The 20,588-nt window shown below is 49.8% G+C and overlaps 1 protein-coding gene across 1 annotated transcript; it reads left to right on the plus strand.

The window, feature by feature from the left end:
* The first annotated feature begins 861 nt into the window (after positions 1 to 861).
* LOC118776062 (protein crumbs homolog 2-like) lies at positions 862 to 19,475 on the plus strand. The gene is made up of 13 exons (XM_036526136.1): positions 862 to 904; positions 4,243 to 4,941; positions 7,632 to 7,827; positions 8,730 to 8,869; positions 9,917 to 10,099; positions 10,264 to 10,377; positions 13,897 to 14,826; positions 15,191 to 15,756; positions 16,127 to 16,292; positions 16,581 to 17,454; positions 17,833 to 17,949; positions 18,650 to 18,776; positions 19,254 to 19,475. The coding sequence occupies exons 1-13, from the start codon at positions 862 to 864 to the stop codon at positions 19,473 to 19,475; spliced, it is 4,377 nt and encodes a 1,458-aa protein (XP_036382029.1).
* Positions 19,476 to 20,588: the final 1,113 nt, after the last annotated feature.

The following is a 20,588-nucleotide window of genomic DNA, read 5'->3' on the forward strand; positions in this document are numbered from 1 at the left end:
TAAAGAACATTCAATGGACGTTAGAGATAAAATAATACAAATGCATAAAGTAGAATTGGCAAACGGTTTGAATACTTTTGCAAGGCACAGTACTTGCACATATGCACATATACATGCTTGAATCCCTGAGGGGGTTCTGCTATTGTACCCCTGAGGCAGGCACTTAGCCTAAATTGCTTCTGTAAACATCCAGTGGTGTAAATGAGTATAAAAAGTTAGGCGTGACAGTCACCCTGGATAAGGAATCCTCAGCTGATTCATTCTTATCTTCTTTAATTACGCACATCAAATAACAGATAATATTATGAATCATAATTCAGTGTATGAAATACTTTGTTATGATTTGAAGTGACTGGGTGGAAGGTCCTCTTAAGTGTTGAATGTCTCAGTGAGGGGTTTATGTTTGTCCACATGTCTGTGGACAGAAGAAACCATTTAGACAATTGTATTGGGTCAGGTCCTTTCCTGTGATTTATGCCACTTGAAAGCATGTTAGTGCAGTTGCTGAGGCATGAAGGTGATGTATGTCTGCGCAGATCCTCAGTAAACCGATACAGAGCCGTTTCCAATGGACTGTCAGAACAGGCACAAGCCCACCTGCTTCCTGGTGAACATAATGCCTGTGTTTCAAACAGAGGGATTAAGAGTCCTTGGAGCTGATGGAGCAGAACAGACTCTCTTAGGCCTGCGCCACATGCGTGAGTCTTTGATTTATACCTGTGTAGAAATAGGGTTGCAGTGCATTATGGGTGATTTTCCAAATGATGGTGCTCCGTGTTAATTGTCCATGTCATGGTGGACGTTGAAACCTCGATTGGGGGGGGGGGTGGGGGGTAGGGTTTGCAGGAGAAACGTCTTAAGATGACACATGTGGCCTGGAAGGACTCGGTCAAGGCAAGCTGCGGTCAGAGCTTAAGAGTACTTTCATTGACTGGTCAGGTGACAGGAGCTCAGGGGTCAGAGGGCTACGGGGCAGGGATTCAGCCATCTGTCAGTCGTCAGGACGAGGGGAGCGGGGCAGGTATCGCCACAGGAGCAGCGCGCCCCTCGAATGACATGGTCTTCAGTCCGACGCGATTAAAGGACCCCCCATTGTTCCTTACCTGCCCCCCCCCCCCCCCCACACACACACCCTCACCCTCCTCCCCTCTTTGGCATTGTTAATATCTTCTGGCTGAGTGGAAAAATTCTGGAACAAACCGGTGATCAAAGTGCAAGGGCAAAGCGGGGCGCGGAATGCGGAGCCGCTGTGCACCGCGTCACATGATTGGCTGCTCCAGAGCGAGACAATAGCAGGGCGGAGACGCCCCCCTCCTCAAAATCGCTGCGTGCTCCATCCCCACAGTAACCCCCGCGACCGTGGGGGGAAAAGCAGCCGAAAAGGTCAAACGTTAAACAAAAGTCCCCCTTCGGACCACCTACTACTGTGTGCTGTAGGAAAAGGCACGGGTTTGGAATTGGCACACACTCGTGCTGCTTGTGGTATTTTCTGAGCATACTATACTATACTTTCGGCTGTTTCAGTGCAATCTAGTGCAGTAAACTATTTCTGTTATTTTTGCTTATTTTGTCAGTAAGACAAACACAATACATATCTACAGGTTGTCTTTACATTACATTAACTTAACCTACAGCTGGATACTTACTGACACAAGCTGTGAAAATTTGCTCACCCGGGAATGAGACCAGTAGCCTTTGTGTCATGAGTCCTGCACCTTACCACTGTGCCACGGCGCTGACCCCTGCATTTGTAATGCTGCAGTAAAGGTTTTGTTGAGCATGTATATATTTTTGGAGTGTGATAAAAAAAAAACATTTTTTCAGCATTGAGCTGTGTGCACTTTCACTAAAATTTCACTAAATATCTAATTAGACATTAAATGTCTAAAAATCAGAACCACTACAAAACAGTGATAAGCATCCCAGTGTTTGCCAATGTAAATTCTTGTTGGAAAACTTTTTTTAATATAGCAGGTAGAACAGCAAGGACCAAAAACCCTGCCCAAAAGAGAGCCCTTTCTATACAGGATATTCAGAGATGTGACAGACAGTGTGTTACACAGCAGGGAACAGGGGTGGATTGGATCATGAGATCCTGGAATCCACACAGCTGCCATCAGAGATGTGGTTTCATGTGCAGTAAACCCTACCTGTCCCTGTGTTTATGCACAGGATTCACAAGCCTGTTCACCTGCGCTTGACCTCCTCTGATGAGAGGAATGTGACCAAGGCTTAGAAACTAAGAGAGTATTTCCTTTCCATTACATTACATGCATTTAGCAGACTCTGCTATCCAGAGCAACTTCCAGCACAATAGAACAGAAGTGTATCCATCCAATTTGAATGAGCAACAGTGTCAGACCAGGCTAACAACACTCCCAGACCAGCGAGTTTGAGCATAACACTATTCAAGCCCTAATACAAGTTAACTTGTGCAACCTGACTAGGCAACGGAAGCTAAATACACTACAATACATCAGCCACTTGAACACAGTATCCAAAATACATCATAATACTACACATTAAATAAACTTCAAATCCTACAGGTGGCAGGTGTTAGGGGGGGGGATTGAGGTGGAACTGAGATGCAGTCTGAAGAGGTGGGTCTGCAGAGCGGAGTGATCTCGAAGGAACATAGGTTTCCCCTGGAACACCTTTACAGAAAGCTGATGTTGTTGATTTAGCAGGCTTTGATCCAGGGGTGAAAGTTTTTTTTTCCTGAGTTTATTTGCTCAGGCTCAATAACCCGTGGTGAATTACATAACACCTGTTTCTGCGTAACATGCATTGATACAGCTGGGTATTTACTGAAGCAGCTCGGGTTAATCGCCTCGCTCAGGGGCACCATGGCAGTGCCCCCAACTGGGATTTGAACATGCAACCTTCAGATTACAAGCCCAGCTCTTTATCCCGTTTGTGCATTCATTCACAAAATTTTTGCAAAAAAAAAAAAAAAAAACTTGTGAATGGGCAGATTGACAAAGACTCTTTTGACAGCTTCTCCCTCCTCTGTGGGTATATGCAAACCCCTATAGACACAGATAAACTTACAAAAATAAACCAGCAGGAAGGAGCTCTGCCCGCACAGAGATTTTCAGGTTCCCCGTTGGCAGGGCCCTGTTCCCTGAGGTGAGAAGATTGATTAAAGCCCTGAGCTGTACCAGGGCCCCGTTGTCAACAGCTTGCTCACGTTCGCTGAGTTTAAAAAGGCAAATCACTCGTGAGTGGGGTGGGGGGGTGGGGGGGGGTCTAAGGAGATCCGAACGCAGGGCTGCCGGCTGTGACGTCACTGTTTGAGCGAGGTCTCACACAGGGACTCCTCCTCTCCTCGGCTCGTTCATTACTGTTAAACCTGCTGCAGGGAAAGACACAGAGCTGGGAAGGAAAGGTCTCCAGCTTTGTGGTGTGGTCACTCGGCCGGGTGTAATCCCAGGAGGCTGGTCTGAAAGAACTGCCAGTAATCCCTCCTTCACAGTAGGACTCTGCACTAAGATAAGAGAGGGGGAAGGGGCATTTTCCTGTACCCAATACTGATTTTTACAGACAATGCCAGTTTTCACAGGACAGTGGTTTAAACGTTTGGACCTGTGGGCAAAGGCTATCGAGAGCCAGTTGAAAACAGCACTTTCATTGCGTGATTGTCATTGGATCATTTCGTGTTTTGCATTAATTTGCATAAAAGTGATGCAAAAGCAGCAATACCCTACAACTGTTTCTGTCTGATGGCTAAAGCTCAGCAGAGTGGGGCTTGGTTAGTTCTTGGATGGGAGATCTCCCGGGAAAACCAGGTTGCTGCTGGAAGTGGAGCAGGTGAGGCAGTACAGGCCAGTATTCCCTCTGGGCCCTACATGCTCCAATGCAGTGATGGGGACACTGTGCTGTAGGAGATGCTGCCTTTTAGATGAGATGCTCTTGACTCTCTGTGATCATTAAAGATCCTGTGGAGCTCATTGTCCCTCAGGACAATTTACAAAATAATTCCCTCCCCAATTAATTCCCTCCCCTGGGTCATTGTTGTAAAACAGAATGACTTCTCAGTTGTCCCTACCTGTTAAAATAAAGGTTAAATAAAGAAAAGATTAAAAAAAAAAAGATATTATCATTGACCTGAAAATGTCAAATAATTATTTCAGGTCTTCTGTGTTAGTCTTCCTCTGAGTATATACTGGGTTTGTTCACAAGGGGATTTAAAGTTGGAACACCAGATGTGGCTTTCTGTAACAAACGTCTGTTTTGATGCAGGTGTAGTCTGCGCTGAAAACTCGAACAGGTGTTCGTCGTCCCCATGTCTGCATGGAGCGACCTGCACGGACACTTCGGATGACTACGTGTGCATCTGCCCCACCGAGACGGTCCTGTACATGGGGAAGGACTGCGAGAGGCTGTATGACGGGTGTGCCTTCGCCGGCTGCCCAAACTGCACCAGCACCCCGGGCACCACAGAGTTCACCTGCTTCTGCCCGGAGGGGTACTCCGGCAAAAACTGCACGCTCGCCGCCGACCCGTGCGAGAGCAGCCCCTGCAGCGGGGTCAGGACGCAGTGCGTCGCCACCGACGACGGCGGTTACACCTGCGTCTGCCCCGGCGGCTACAGCGGGGAGGAGTGCGAGACCCCCTCCCAGTGGGGGTGTTCGGGGGACCCCTGCCTAAACAACGGAACCTGCGTGGGGCTGCCGGGCGGGTTCCGCTGCGAGTGTGGCCCGGGGTACCGGGGGGAGCGCTGCGAGGAGGACGTGGACGAGTGCGGCTCTCAGCCCTGCCAGAACGGCGCCATCTGCATGGACGGCGTGAACTCCTACCTGTGCTTCTGCGTGCCGGGTTTCCAGGGCTACCACTGCGAGATCGACATCAACGAGTGCGCCTCCAGGCCCTGCGAGAACAACGGCACCTGCATCAACGGGAAGGACCGGTACCACTGCGAGTGCCTGCTGGGATATATGGGTAAGGACCAATCAGATCCCTGCTCTCTCTCTCTCACTCATCTGCTCACTCACTGATTCACTGACTTATTCACTCACTCACTGACTCAATGACTCACTCACTGCCTAACTCACTCATGCACCGACTCACCGACACACTCGCTCATTCATTGACTCACTCACACACCAACTGACTCACTTACTGACTCATTCTCTCACTCACTCTGTCTCTTGTACAATTCAATTCACATCAGTTCACATCAATTAAATTCAATTAAGTTCATGTCAATTCATTTCAGTTCAGTTCATTTCTGTTCAGTTCAGTTCATTAAGCTTAATGGGCATGAGAAATATGCATCTGTGTTGCCAAAGCAAAAAAAATAAAACAATTCATGCAGAAAAAGGAAACAAAACAGAAAGCAAAGTCTGTAAAAAATAAACAGGATTTATCTTCTTTCTCATTTGCTGTTCCTCAGGTTGTGACATTCTGAGCTGCTAGCAGGACTATAAGCTAGCATGACTGACATTTTTGCTGTGTCAGTCATTTTTTAAAGGGGGGGGGACCACCAATATCTTTGTAATTGATGTTTCCCTTGCTTAGTAGTATTTACTACATTTGCTACATTGCAGAAGAATGTGGATTTCTGTTTCTGTTTCGGTTTTGCAGTGACCATAGGGACTGTTTTCCCTGGCCCGCCAGGTTTGTCTCCGTTTTCCCTTTTCAATGGCCAGGCTCAGACGGCATTTGGTCAAAATCTGCCTCTGCCTTGCATTTTTAACCACGGTCAGATAGTCTGCAAAAGTCTCTTTGTGGGGTCCTATGGCATTCCATTTTGTTTTGTGTATTAGTGCATGTTTCGCAATGTTCAAGATAAGATTGTCTGAGATGTTTTATAATTTGGTTTACTCCACTTGGAATACTTCTTGCAGTTCTGTCCTGAAACTGACTGATAGTGCTGTTGACTGATAGCGTGGGTTCAGCTCTTGGTACTTTATTCAATCACTTGATCTTACTCTCTCTCTCTCTCTCTCTCTCTCTCTCTCTCTCTCTCTCTCTCTCTCTCTCTCTCTCTCTCTCTCTCTCTCTCTCTCTCTCTCTCTCTCTCTCTCTCTCTCTCTCTCTCTCTCTCTCTCTCTCACTCACTCACTCACTCACTCACTCACTCACTCACTCACTCACTCACTCACTCACTTATATCTCGCTCAATCTCTCTCTGTCTCACTCCCACCCTCCCTCCCTCTCAGTTTTCCCAGGGCCTTAATGCTGTCCAGACCAGCCAACCTAGAACCATTATTGTAAATTGTCTGTGTCATGACAATGCCTGGTTTCACTGTTTTTACCATTTTGAATTTTTCTCCATGGAAAACGGTCCTCATTCATCTGTGTACTAAATATTTAATGACTTTGAGAGTAATATTTCACATGTGATTGTTTTACGGCTTTTTTTTTTAGAAGATGTCAACTTTCTTGACACGAAAACAACTTAAAAAAACTCTTGAAAAAGTGTCTCTTTAAAGACATAAGATTTTATCATGACACTGACAAAGTGTTTTTAGCAATTTGGAAAGCTTTCTTTCCGAAGTATTTAACACCACACACATTTTCTTTTGTGCTGAATGCCTTGTCCCTCTGTCACTGTGAGAAACCAAACCACCCCCACCTCTTGCCCCGCCAAAAAAAAAAAAAAACAACTCCGAACATCACTATGGATACTCCACGGGCTCTCTGTGCCAGTCCTGGCCTCTGCTGTGGCTTTTATACGCTGCCTGCTTGTGTTGACAGCCGAAGACCCCGTGGCACTAAAGGCTGTTATGCGGTCGTGAAACGGGAGACTTCGCTGGTGAATCAGTCCCACACATCACGGTCTCCCACCAGGCCCTGCACTATTTCAGGCGTTTTCATTATCTCCAGGAGAATGGGGGATTAGACAGCGATGCATTCTTCGGAGGGGCGATATCTCAAGTGCTGAGCAAGACTGCCAAGGCCTCGGAGGCCGCCGGGATAAGGGCAATACTTTTGAGTCACCATGGAAACTCCCAAATATGCCGAGCGGTCCCCTCGCCGTTAATGGAGTGAAATTCCGAAGTGGATGCTGTCAGCGGGGGCTTGGTGTGCAGAACCGCAGCTTGACCGTTGTGGTCATCCTTGCTTTCACCGTGCATTGCCGTACCAGTTCACGACGTGGATATTTGTGTGATTAAGCTGAAAACTGGAAGTGAAACAATTTTATTGGCACTTGGGTGTGTAGTTTTCAGATAAAAAAGGCAAATCTGACCGTGACATTTATACAGTAAATACATATAAGCACAGACACACATAGGGTCATGCACAGAACCTTCAGAAGGGATGAACTCAGATTTACCCTTAGGAACTGAGTGAATCAGTATACAGTTTACTCCTGTAAACTGTATACTCCTGTTGTTTTTAAATCCATTCTCAAGAGTAGAACATGGAACTGTGACAATGCCAAATTACAGTAATTAACAATATGCGGGTCCCTACAGTTATGGTAATATGGTAGTCGGGAATACACAAGTGTTTGTATTCACCCCTCTACATACACATACTAATCTACACATACATACATACCCAAATACCCCAGTACCTACATACTTAAATACACGTGCGTACATGCACACATACAGTTATACACACATGAGCACGTGTTTGGGAACGTTTCAGACAGCACATCTGCGTGTTTTGTGTGACAGGGGTGAACTGTGAGGTGGAGATCGATGAGTGCGAATCCAACCCCTGTAAACACGGAGCCACCTGCCACGACCATGTGGGCCTGTACACCTGCCAGTGCCCGCTCGGGTTCGAGGGCCTCAACTGTGAGATCGACATCGACGAGTGCGCCAGCGCCCCCTGCCTCAACGAGGGCACCTGCAACGACCTGGTGGACAGGTACGGGTCCAAACGCAGGCCGTTCTGTGACGGTGACGTCCCTGCTCTGAGTCGGATGGCCAGTACATACTGTTAAGCAGAGATGTGACGTTTGGGACAGCAAAACTCAGTGTTGCTCACATTTTCATCATGAGTTCGATCATCCAAGCAAGCAATCATTGTGTGGATTTAGTTCAATCACACAGTCGACAAGCAGCACCAGATCTGGGCACTCCAATATTTTCATATTGCACTTTTCCCTAAACAACAGCAGATGGGATTCTAATTAGCTGCACTAGGTATTGTGAACCATGATCTGTCTGACACTCTTTAAAACAGAAAAACAGCTTGGGGTGAGGTGAATGCAATCTTCCAGTATGTCTGCACTCCAGTGCAACACACTACAAGTCCCACAATACACTGCGCTGGAAGTGAGCACTAATTTGAGGATAAGTGCTACTCCTCTAACACCAACTGAGCAATTAGCAGCCACACCCAATGACTCAGGTGTCAAGACAGCGACGTGACAAACCATGGGAAATCTACCCACACCTATCACCAGTAGAAAACAAAAATGACTCCGTCACTGTGCGGTCCTTGTCGGCAGTCGGCTGATTTTTAACCCGGGCCATAGGGCTGTGTATAGCATGCCAAAGGCTGTAATTAGGCTGTGTACAGGTGCAGGGATTTTACGTAGGTGCTCATATAAGGCCTAATGAAAACAAATCGAAATGTATCTTTTAAAAGAAATGTAATAATAGGTTTTGAAAGCACTAATGACAGAGATCTAGAAGCACCCACTGAGAACTGAGGCACAGTATGAATGGTCTTTCCCATAATGCAGTGGGAGAGAGACGCCTTGATGCTCCAGCTTGTGGAACACTTCCCCACTGAACGCCTGTTTCCTCTGGAATTCCCCACAGCTACGAGTGTGACTGCAGCGATACAGGGTTCATGGGAGATTCCTGCGAGGTGGACATCCCTGAGTGTGCTTCGAACCCGTGCCAGAACAACGCCACCTGCCAGGAGGGAGTCAAGTCCTACACCTGCCTCTGCTGGCCTGGTACTTGCACCTGTTCCCTGTCCCTACCTCTCCTTGCTTACACCTGTATCCGACCGTATGCTGAACAGATCTACCTTCAGTACATCAGCGTGGGTTTAAACCAGTCTGGGTATGGTTTATCGTGGCTGAATATATTCCTGGGAAAGTTAAATAGACCCTATTATCTGTTTTCATTCACTGAGATCCAGTATTTCTGTGGAAAATTGAATTCCTGGGTAGCATCTATATAAACTTGGTATTTGAACTGTAATGATACTGTGGCTTATGGGAGATTGTGAACTTAAAGAAAATATGTTTGTCGTAAAAGAATCCCTGAGAGACTAACCATATCTTACTCGATTTCCACTCTGCCAAGAACACGATTGCAGGTTTCATGAGAATTGTGATTTGCAGCTTTTTTGATAGCATATGGGTGGAGAGCACCCACTCAGAGTACCTGTTAATCTTTTAAAAAGGAGGAAACAGAGCAGACTGGACACAAAACATAAGCATTGATCTTTACTCTGAGCAGCACGGAGAATCTTTCCCGTTCTAGAATCTAATAAGCATATTTCTCCTGTCTTTTGGGAAGAGAGGTGGGAGACTGTTACGCATAGGACCCGCATAATCTGAAAAAAGAACACCACTGCCCTCTAGTGTAAGAATGAGACAGCTGCAGGGAGCACCTGGAATGACCGAAGTGGCCATTTAAAAAATAAAAAATTAAAAAATCCTAATCAATTAATTTGCGACCACCGTTTTCATTTTGGTTTGTTTGGTTTCACACCACGAACATTTGAGTGTACTGAAATTTGTCTGCGAATGGAAGACATGGTATTGCAGTTTTTGTGTGTAAATAAAACAACGTGCAAGAAAGACTAGATTATTTTATTAATAAAGTATTCTCCTTAATTTTTGTTCTGTGAAAAGTCGGGACGGGGGCAGCAACTGAACTAAGGCTTCGGAGCGGAATTTCGTGACTTAGGAAATAGGCTGCTCTTAACTTTATATTAATTCATAACTGAATTAATGATGTGAATTCATATAGCAGAATCAATAATTGTGCAGGTTATATGGGCGACCACTGCGAGGTGGACATCGACGAGTGTGCGGAGGAGCCCTGCGAAAACGGGGGCACTTGCTTTGAGCGCTCGGACGTGGCGCACTACGGCACTCTGCCCAAACTGGACGGAGATTTCAGCTACGCCGACGCGGCGGGGTACCTGTGCGAGTGCCTAATTGGATTCACAGGTGAGACTCTATGTCACTATTTTTAAGGCACTGGGTATTTCTGCTATTCTCTATTTCCGTAAATTACACCACAAATATGTTCGACGCTGAAACGCGAAGAATTGCATAATGACGTTGTAAAACGCTAAATGTGTAATATTCATTAACCAATTTTCCATCGACAGGAGAGAACTGTTCCATTAACATCGATGAGTGCGAGTCCGCGCCCTGTCAGAACGGAGCAAGCTGCGAGGATCTGGTCAACGCCTACAAGTGCGCCTGCCTACCTGGGTTCACAGGTGAGGAAATAACTCCGTGGTCGTTTTAACCGTCCCAGAGCCTCCAGACTCCTGCTCCCCACTGCAGAACAGCGCCCTCTGGTGACCTCATTGTCTACCGGCCTGTTTCCGTGTGTGCCTGCGGTCTGTGAGCTAGCGCAGTGGATTCACACGGACGGTGTTTTGTGGACCGCTGATTTATTCGTAGCGGTCTGGAAGGAAAAAATAATTAGCCGCTAATCTTAATCCTGCTTTTAATCTCTTTTCCCGGTCTCCTGGGGTATATATATCTAATTAGTGCAACCTATTACCACCAGCTAAATCAGGAAATAGATAGATAGAGAGAGAGAGAGAGAGAGAGAACAGACAGACCAAGAGGGAGGGAAAGACAAGACAACACATCAAACATTTGGGCTTAATCTGATGCCCAAACATGAAGCAGGAGGGGAGCCACAACCAAGAGGCTGAATCTCAGGCGCAAAAAGCCGAAACAAATAAGTGCAGAGTGACTTCACCTGCCATATGTCGGCTGTCTTCTCTGGGTATTATATGCTTTGCCTCTGCTGAAAACCGCCAGAGAGGAGGCAGATTAGGGACAAGCCTCTTAAAACCATAACCACGGAGAGACCCGCGTATGCTTTTTATCATCGCAAGAGTCCTCCACAGTTTCGGGCCGCATGCCTTTCAAATGACTCTCCAAACGTGGGAGGGTAAAGGTAACACGGGCGTAAACACCGTAAAACACAGTTTAAGAGAAAAATCTACAGTATAAATACTAAATCCGAGGCATGCACAAACGCACACACAGGCACGCACTCCTTAGAGACATAACTTAGATGTATACTTACACCCAGTAAACTTGTATTAAATCCCCCACCCCTTATAACCCCCCGTGAGTGCGTCCCACCTAAAACCCATCTGAGCTAATTACCGAGCTGTCTGCCACTGGCCGCGGTTATTAGCCATCCATCATGCAGGACCGCAGGGCTGCATTCCTGCTGTCGCGGGAGACAGGAGGCAGCTGGAGGGAGGCTGGACTCCCGCGGCTGGCGGCTCCGTGAGGGCTCCGCCGTGAAGGGGAGGCCCAGAGACGGGTGGGCCGGGCCTGCCTCTAATCACTCCCGCTCCCGCCTGGCACCCGGGGGAGAGAGAGCGTGTGTGTGTGTGTGTGTGGGTGGAGGAGGGGGGGGGCGCGTGTGGGTGTGTGTGTGTGTGTGTGTGTGTGTGTGCGAGCGCAAGCGTGCGGAACGTTGTCCTCTTTCATCCCATCTCTCCGGCTGTGTCACACCAAATCGTGGGGACCATGAGGATTCGGGCACTGCGATTGATCTGGTGTGGGCTGCTGGTGCTGTCAGGTAACGGGCCACGGGGCCCCCGGGGGAGGGGGGCTGTGTGAGGGTATTGGAAAGGGGGTGCGGGAGACAGAGAGGAGAGGGAGAGATCGCTCTTATGGAATGGAATTTGAGTGGGCTACGGTCAGGCTGCCTGCTCGGTCGGAGATGGACAGGCGTGTGAAGGCTCCTGGTTTCATATTGATCAGAGCCTGATTAGTTGTGAGGGTTTCTGCTGCACTTAGAAGTCGGATCAATGCTTTTCGAGGGGTGAAATGTTTGAGAAGGATGGTTATTAATTGAATAATGTAGGCCGGGCATGTCTGCTGGCAATCGAGAATAGCTAACCGCCGCACATGCACACGCATACCAACGCCGAGCGATGCTGAGTGACCTGAACCGCACTATCGATTCACAGCCCCGAGATCAGCGTGGGCAGTTTTTAATTTCACAATCGCAGAAGAAAGCCAGGTTATTGTGCTCGGCAGTACGAAGGCGTGGTTTGAGTAGGAGGTTGTGAATCGGCTATCACTATCACCCAACTCGGATTCCATTGAAGACCTTCAGACGAGTTGCGGCTAAGGGCCATGAGCAGTGCCCTGGGAACCTGCGGGGAGATCTGGATCGCTGCGCTAACACTTGTGTTCGGTGTAACCGTAATGAACTTCAAAGCTAATGACCCTGGGTCCCTAACTTTGAGAAACAGAACTAAGCCATTGTAACTCCCTTTTGGCATTTCTCACTGCTGTTAGCTGAGAACACGGTGTAACTGCTGAAGCTGTAATGCTTCGTCAGCAGTGTAACGTAGGATTAAGGAGCAGGACCAATCTGCTGCAGTGTGGCATAGTGGGAAGGAGCAGGGTTCATAACCGAAAGGTTGCCAGTTCGATTCCCTGCTGGGGAACTGCTGTTGTACCCTTGGGCAAGGTACTTAACCCAGAACTGACTCATTAAATAAGATAAGACTGTCTTCTAAATGTTGATAATGTAATGTCAAAGTTTAAAAAAACTTCTTCTGTTTCTTTGTCAAAGTGTTGTATAGACCATCCTAGTCGGTCTTATTTAATTCAGGGATGAAGCCATCATTAAACTAAAGAGGATGGGCAAGGTATCAGACTAATGGTTTGTTGCATGGATAGTATGGTATTACAATAAAATATTCCATTGATGTAAAATTATGAAATTATTCAATGAAATAATTATGTTTCAGGTGAATAATTATTTTGACAGCTTGTGTTGGTCAGCTAAGGCTTTTCAGGAAGCCATGCATAAGGTTTGGATGGACTAGAAATCTTATTAGACATAAATGGAAATTAAATTACTGTTGATTAAAAAAAGATTTACCTTATTAACTCCATTAATATAAATATTACCTCTCTTCCCGTCTCCGTCTATTTCTCCTTTCTGTCAAGAACACACGGCAAGAAATTGATCAGATGAAAACAGATCAGGTTTTAATCAGATTGAATCGTCCGGTTGTAGACATGCAGTCCTTTCCTAATTGACTGGGAATGCAATCGTATCCTCCAAAGCCTGGGCATTGTGCTGTTGCTCCAGTGTGCATCCATCTGGTGTAAGAATGGAGGTCCTTAGGCCTGTGGAGCCTGTCTTCGTATGTGGAGGGGGCCCCCTTACCTCTGAGGAACACAGGTGTCCAGGTGATGCAGACAGGTGTAGGGGAAGTTACCCTGCCCCCCACGGGACAGTGAGGGGAACCTGCCTTTGGCTTCAGGCTCTTCGGAGAGCTGTGATAAACAAAAATCACTGCGTTCAAACAGTGCTGTAGGTGACAGGGAGCAAAATGGCCTTGAAGGGAAGCTACTGCTTCATCTGCCCAGCACTGAGTAAGCAAAACGCGCAATGCAGTGCTGGCTTTGCAGATGCTCCAGAGCGATATACATACCACCTATTTATACAGCTGGATACAGCAGCAGTGCCCCAGTGGGGAGTCAAACTGACGAGCTCTGAGCTGCGAGTCCTGCTTCTTCATGTACTGTACTGCCACTCCGCTGCCCCTGTTGGTGCCGGTTTGTTCCTGTACGTTTGTGTTTTTTCTGGTTTATTCCTGTTTTTTCCCTGTTTGTTCCTGCTTTTTCCTGTTTGTGCCTGTCGGGGAGTGCTTCTTCCTGTTTTTTCTTGCTTTTGTTTTTCTTCCCATTTGTGACTGTTTGTGCCTGTTTGGGAGTGCTTATGGTTAGTTCTCCCACAGGTACGCACTGTGAGGTGGAGGTGGACGAGTGCGAGAGCCACCCCTGTCAGAACGGGGCGCTGTGTGAGGACGGCATCGCCGACTACACCTGCCACTGTCCTGCGGTGGAGCCGGGCGAGGTGCCGTGGGGCGGCCGCAACTGCGACGTTCGGCTGGTGGGCTGCCAGGACCACCAGTGTGAGAACGGCGCCACCTGCTGGCCTCACTTTTCGGAGGGCGAGCATGGGTACAGCTGCCTCTGCCCTCCCGGGTTCTATGACGAGCACTGCAGCACCCCCACCACCTTCTCCTTCTCCGTCCCCGGCTTCTTCGTCGTCCAGGCCCCCGGCGCCAACCAGACCTCTGCCGGGCCCGCCATCAAACTGCGCTTCCGAACCACACTGCCCGATGCAGTCCTGCTCTATAGAGGGGGAAACGGCAGCTACCTCACCCTGGAGCTCGTGGGGGGCCGCCTGCAGGCCAAAGCCGGCTCAGAGGGCGTGGTCCTGCGGGCGGGGTTTTCGGGCGCGGTGAACGACGGGGACTGGCGTGAGGTCAGTGTGGCATTGGGCGAGACGCTGGCGCTGGTGCTGAAAGGGGCGGGCTGTGACGGCGAGGGCTGCCTGGTCAGCGACGGTCGCCGTGATGTCCGCCCCGCGCACACGCACTCTCTCACGCGCGTGGCGGTGGGCGGAGCCCCGGCGGAGTACCTGCACAACACGGACAGCGGGAGATGGTTCCTGGGCTGCATGGAGGACCTGCTGGTCGACTCCCAGCCGGTCCTGCCCCAGCGCCTCACCCCACCCCAGGCCCCGGGGCTGGAGCTGGGCTGCAGAAAGACGGAGTGGTGCCTCCCAGACCCCTGCTCCACCCGGGGGCTCTGTGTGGACCTGTGGAACAGCTTCAGGTGCGACTGCCACCGTCCCTTCCACGGGACCAACTGCACAGAGGGTATGGCTTCTAATTTTACTTTTACACCTGAAACACTACCACCTAAAACAATTTCATATATCGTAAACTGTGCTTTTATTAAAATAATACTCTATGGTTTCATGCACTTTTATCTCTTTTATCTCTATCTTATGCACTTATACCTTGTCTGGCCAACTATTCAAAGTTGGTCATGTAGCGCTAATATTCCTTATGTGGCTTTTTGCTTGTGTTGTACTCTGCCTCACTAGTAAGTGGCTTTGGGTGGGTAAAAGTGCCTGTCAAATGAATAAATGTAAATGTACTTCCCTTTCTGTCTGCTGAGACAGGTCGTGATGGCTTTTTTTTTCTTAACCTATTTTTCTCTTCATCTCTCGTCCGACAGAGTATCGCTCCTGGACATTCGGCAAGGAGAACAGCGTGAGCTACGCCTCGTATGAGATCCGGGCCGGTCACAGAGAGAACTTCAGCGTATCTTTCTTCCTGCGCTCGCTCAAAGAGGACGGCCTGATCGTCCAGCTGAGGCGGCGGGGGGGGGAGGCCTACCTCACGGTGTACCTGCAGACGGGCCGGGTGACGGTGGGCACACCCTGGGCCACGCCCGCCTCGGCCCCAGTCACCGTCACCACCGGGGAGAGGACGCTGCTGACAGTGGAGTTCTGGAATGGCAATGCGGCTCTCAGGGGCCCCGACGGGCTCCACCAGCTGCCGGGGATCGGCACGGTGACGGTGGAGGAGGGGGACGAGGTGTACGTGGGAGGCCTGCCCGAGGGGGTCGACACGGCACCCTGGGGGGGCCACTTCAAGGGCTGCCTGCAGGACCTGCGTCTGGACAGGGTGCTTCTGGACATGCAGGGGGGGGCGGCGGGGAACGCCTCCGTGGACAGACGCTACGCTCCCAGCACGGTGTCCAACGTGTGGCCGGACTGCGTCAGTGACGATGCCTGCCAGGTACGAGCTGCCACGGCCACACCAACATTCTGGGTAACAACGGGGCCCCAGCCTCAAACCAGCAGAAAGAATTACAGAACAAAAAAAAAATCTAATCTAATAGTTTAATGCACTCATGTCTCCACCAGCTAGCTTGTACCTTTTCTGACCAACTATTGACACCTGGTCATGCAGCACTTCTGATATTGACTCCTTTTTGCTTGTGTTCTACTCTTCCTCACTTGTAAGTCACTTCGGATAAAAGCGTCTGCCAAATGATTAATTGTAAATGTAGAACACATGAACACATGTACATTATGCCGGTGTCCAACCACATTCAGTGTCGTTCGTTCACAGGGTGAGAAACTGTGATTTTCCTTTCTGTCTGTAGGGGGAGCCATGCCAAAACGGAGGCGAGTGCACGGTCACCTGGAACGACTTCGTGTGCGAGTGTCCCCGCAACTTCACGGGGAAGACGTGCGAGACCAGGGTGTGGTGCGTCAGCGACCCCTGCGTCATGGGCACCCGCTGCGTGGACCTGCCCGACGGATATGAGTGTGAGTCCAGCGGCCCTGTCCAAGACCATGCTTGGTGGTAGTGTTTCAGGTGTATTCCAAAAACTCCCAAGTTTGTTGCGTTTTGCTTTTACATTGTGTACATTGTTGAAAAATATTTCAGCAAACTGCTCTTCCTTATGTCTCATCTATAGTAATCAGCTTGAACCTTCCAGACTTTCCCCTGTAACCAGTCAGAACCGCTGTTTTCCTCGTGACACATTACAAAGCACCCTGTCATGTAGCTGTCACTGCTGTGACTCAGTAACTCACCGCTTCTGCTCTCTCCAGGCCACACCAACGCCACGTTCGAGGACAACGCTCTGCAGTTCGGGGCCAACGGCTCCCTGGTCGCCCCGGTAACCAGCGTCTCCATGGAGCTGCGGACGCGCGAGGAGAACGGCGTGCTGCTGCGGGCCTCCCGCGGATCCGAGATGCTCTGCGTGGGCCTGCTCAACTCCACCGTGCTGGTGAAGATCCGCAGCGGGGACGGGCCGGAGGTGCTGGCCTTCACCAGCCGCCAGCCTGTCTCCGATGGCGACTGGCACCGGCTGGAGGTTGCCATGGCGGAGCCGCCGGCGCAGCGGCAGCAGGGCATGGCTCGTTGGGCGGTGACGGTGGACGGGCAGAACGGTGGCGCCAGCCTGGGTACCGCCGGCAGCCTCAACTTCCTCAACGAGTCGGTGGTGTGGCTGGCGGAGAACTACACAGGCTGCCTGGGGGAGGTGCGGGTCGGGGGGGTGCTCCTGCCCTTTGTCCGCGACCCTGAACCCCCCCAGCAGGCGCGGTTCCTCCAGCAGGGGGGCGAGGAGGCGCGAGTGGGGTGCGAGGGCTCGCCCGTCTGCCTCTCCCAGCCCTGCCTGAACGGCGGCACCTGCGAGGACCTCTTCCACCAGTTCAGCTGCTCGTGCGCAGCCGGGTGGGAGGGGCCTCTCTGCCAGGACGACGCGGACGACTGCGCCTCCTCTCCCTGCGTCCGCGGCACCTGCAGCGACCGGCTGGCCGACTTCCACTGCGACTGCCCCTCGGGGTACAGCGGCAAGGAGTGCGCCCACGACCTGGACGAGTGCCAGGGCCACGCCTGCCAGAACGGGGGCACCTGCCTGGATGGGGTGGCCAGCTACACCTGCGCGTGCCCCCCGAACTTCACTGGCCCCTTCTGCCAGTGCGTATCCATGGAAACAGTGAGATTCGGGGGGGGGGCAGGAGAGTGGGCTCATCTTTAGCAGTGGGGACATGGAGATTCTAGAGTCTTCCAATGGGTGGAGCCTTGACACTCGTCAGGCTAAACCAATCAGAATTATTTTGATTAAAATTAGCCAAGGACTGACAGCCGTAGACGTGCTGCTCTTGAGGCCTCACTCTCCTGCCAGTAAGAATTTTAATAAACCATCAGGTGCAGAGAGACGCGCATCTGCAAGCGCGCGTGTGTGTGTGGGCGACCGCACAGTTCCCGAGAGACGCACACGAGTAATGTTACGCGGTGACAGTTACAGTGACAGTGACGATGACAGCGGCGTGTCATTTTCTGTTTGTCTCTCAGGTGGAGTTTCCCGCCTCTGCGGTGCAACGAGGACCTGCAGTGTGTAAATGGGGGCGTCTGCAGCGAAGGGATCTGGGGGGCTAACTGCTCCTGCATACCTGGCTTCACAGGGGACAGGTGAAACACACGCCATAACCCATCCCGTGACTCAGGGCATCCAGAGACCATTCTATAGCCAGCTGCACTGAACACATTACATTACATTGTTGTCATTTGGCAGATGCTCTTATCCAGAGCAACTTACAGTTTTATCCATTTATACACAGCTGGATATTTACTGAGGTAATTCCTGGTTAAGTAGCTTGCCCAAGGGTCCAACAAATGTGCCCCTGCCGGGAATCAAACTAGCGCCCTTTTGGTTATGAACAATACTCCTTCCCACTATGCCACACTGCAGCAGATTGGTAACCTACAAATAGTACCATCACAGCACTCTTTCAATGATTGTACAATGCAATACATTTCAGTCTACATGTATGAGCTTTTTCATTCATAATGACATATTACATTATATTACATTATTGGAAATTAACAGGTTCTCTTATATCCAGAGTGACTTACATAGGTGACAGTTTTTACATGTTACCCATTTATACAGCTGGATATTTACTGAGGCAATCGTAGGTTAAGTACATTGCCCATGGGTACACCAGTAGTGCCATAGCGGGGAATCGAACCAGCAACCTTTTGATTATAAGTCCTTACCACTATGCTACTCTGCTGCCCCTGACATGGTAGAGTTAGACAGCTAGTCTGACAAGGTGAGGTCTTTGCTTTGGCCCTGCGGTGACACAGCGGCTACCCTGCCCCCCCCCAGGTGTGAGGCAGAGGTGGATGAGTGCGATTCAAACCCATGCCAGAACGGCGGCTCCTGTATCGACCGGCTCAACAAGTTCCAGTGCGTGTGCCCCCCCGGGTTCATGGGTCCTCGCTGTGAGAACAGCGTAAGTTTAACCCTGTGGTTCCCCTGTGGTCGCAATGCCGTCTGTGCCAAGGGGAAAAAGGTCCACGTGATCAAACTGCAATAAAAATCATTGAAAAGCATTTCAGCTATTCTGCCAGGAGTTTAGATCGCTGGGCGATCTAATTATCTATCACAGTCAACAGTGCTTAAATGGATTGTTTGTATCTGCTTGGTATGTAATAAATCCTGGGGAAGAATTTGCATAGACAAACCAGGCATTCATAAATTCTGAACAAAATGTAAAATTTCATGTGCATTTAGTAACTTGGCAGATGCTCTTGTCCAGAGCGACATACAAGGGAAAAGGCAACAACACCTAATAAATATTATTAATGATATAATAATCATGTGAAAATTTCCTAGAACCAGCCTAAGTGTAATTTAACAGCGGAGACTCTGAGTTTCAGAAAGCGGGGTCAGTGAAGACCCTGTGCTCCCCCTTTTCTCGTCCCCTCAGAAACAGGAGCACAAGGAGAGGGTTCCGCTGCTGGTGGTGGCCATCCCCCTGGCCTGCTGCTGTGTGCTACTGGCCGTCATCGGCCTGACCTTCATGGTGATGACGGCGCGGAAGAAGAGGCAGTCTGAGGGCACCTACAGCCCCAGCCAGCAGGAGGTGGCAGGGGCGCGGCTGGAGATGGACAGTGTGCTGAAGGTGCCCCCCGAGGAACGGCTGATCTGAGTACAGCACCGGCCCCCGTTCGCGCTGCGGGCGGGAGCCCGTGACTGATCTGAGTCTCATACACTGAACGGTCTCCCCTGATGCCGTTAGAGGAAGGAGGTAGGGGCTGGGGGGGGTGGCTCCTTCTGATATGTGCATAAACATACCTTTACGATGGTGTGGATCTAAGCCTCGATCTGGAGAAAGAACACTGGCTGTTTCCCTGGGAGACCTCTGGAGCTGGGGTATGTGGAGAAGCAGAACTACTATTGGTTGACTATGACGCCTCCCACAGACTGACATCATTCCACAGAGACTTTGGCTGTGGTCAGAACCCCCCCCACCACCCCGTTACATCCCACACCCCCCACCCCCCCCAGCCCAGTTTTGGGGTGAGGGAAAGAGTGCCCTGCCTGGTGTAGATGTGTACCCATTTCAGCCTTCATCTATCAGGGGAAGCGCTTATCTCAGACTGTGAAAAAGGGTGACTGAATTTTGGACGCACTCGAACGCTAGCTCACTGTGTGTTTCACTGATTGTTAATAGCCAGCTGTTCTGTACTCTCACTGTTTGTGGTGACCTGTCTACACTGGAGTAAGCTACCTTTTCTATGAGCCGGTCAGCCAGCTGCACTAACACCGCACACCCTCGGCGGTCAGAGCTCTTTCGGTTTCACCCCCGCCTCACGCCCCGGGAGTGTGCAACATGTGGGTGTGACGCCCCTATCTGGGCCATGAGATGAGGTGCAGAGACCTCTGTCTTTCCCTGTCTGTGTGTAGTGCAGTTTCTTTGTGAAAATTTATATAATAGGGTTTTTTTGTACTTATGGTCATGTTGTGCTGATATACTGTATATATACACTGTTTAATCTCACAGAAACAATGGAGCACCGATTTGGCACAATTGACATTCAGTAGAGATCTAGTGCTATTCTAATAGCACTGCTTCATCTGACGACAAATGTCAACTACGAATCATTTCCTGGTTTGTAAACTTCCCTCTCTTTCAAGTGCCACTCATCTCTCTCAAGGACCTGCTGATTTTTTTTTGTTTTGTTTTAGTGAGATCACTATGGTACTTCCAGATTTTCCAGGGACCTGTTTATGAACATGAGGCTCATTTTTTGTTGTTTGT

This window comes from Megalops cyprinoides, chromosome 4 (genome assembly GCF_013368585.1).
Source record: "Megalops cyprinoides isolate fMegCyp1 chromosome 4, fMegCyp1.pri, whole genome shotgun sequence".
Taxonomy (NCBI): domain Eukaryota; kingdom Metazoa; phylum Chordata; class Actinopteri; order Elopiformes; family Megalopidae; genus Megalops; species Megalops cyprinoides.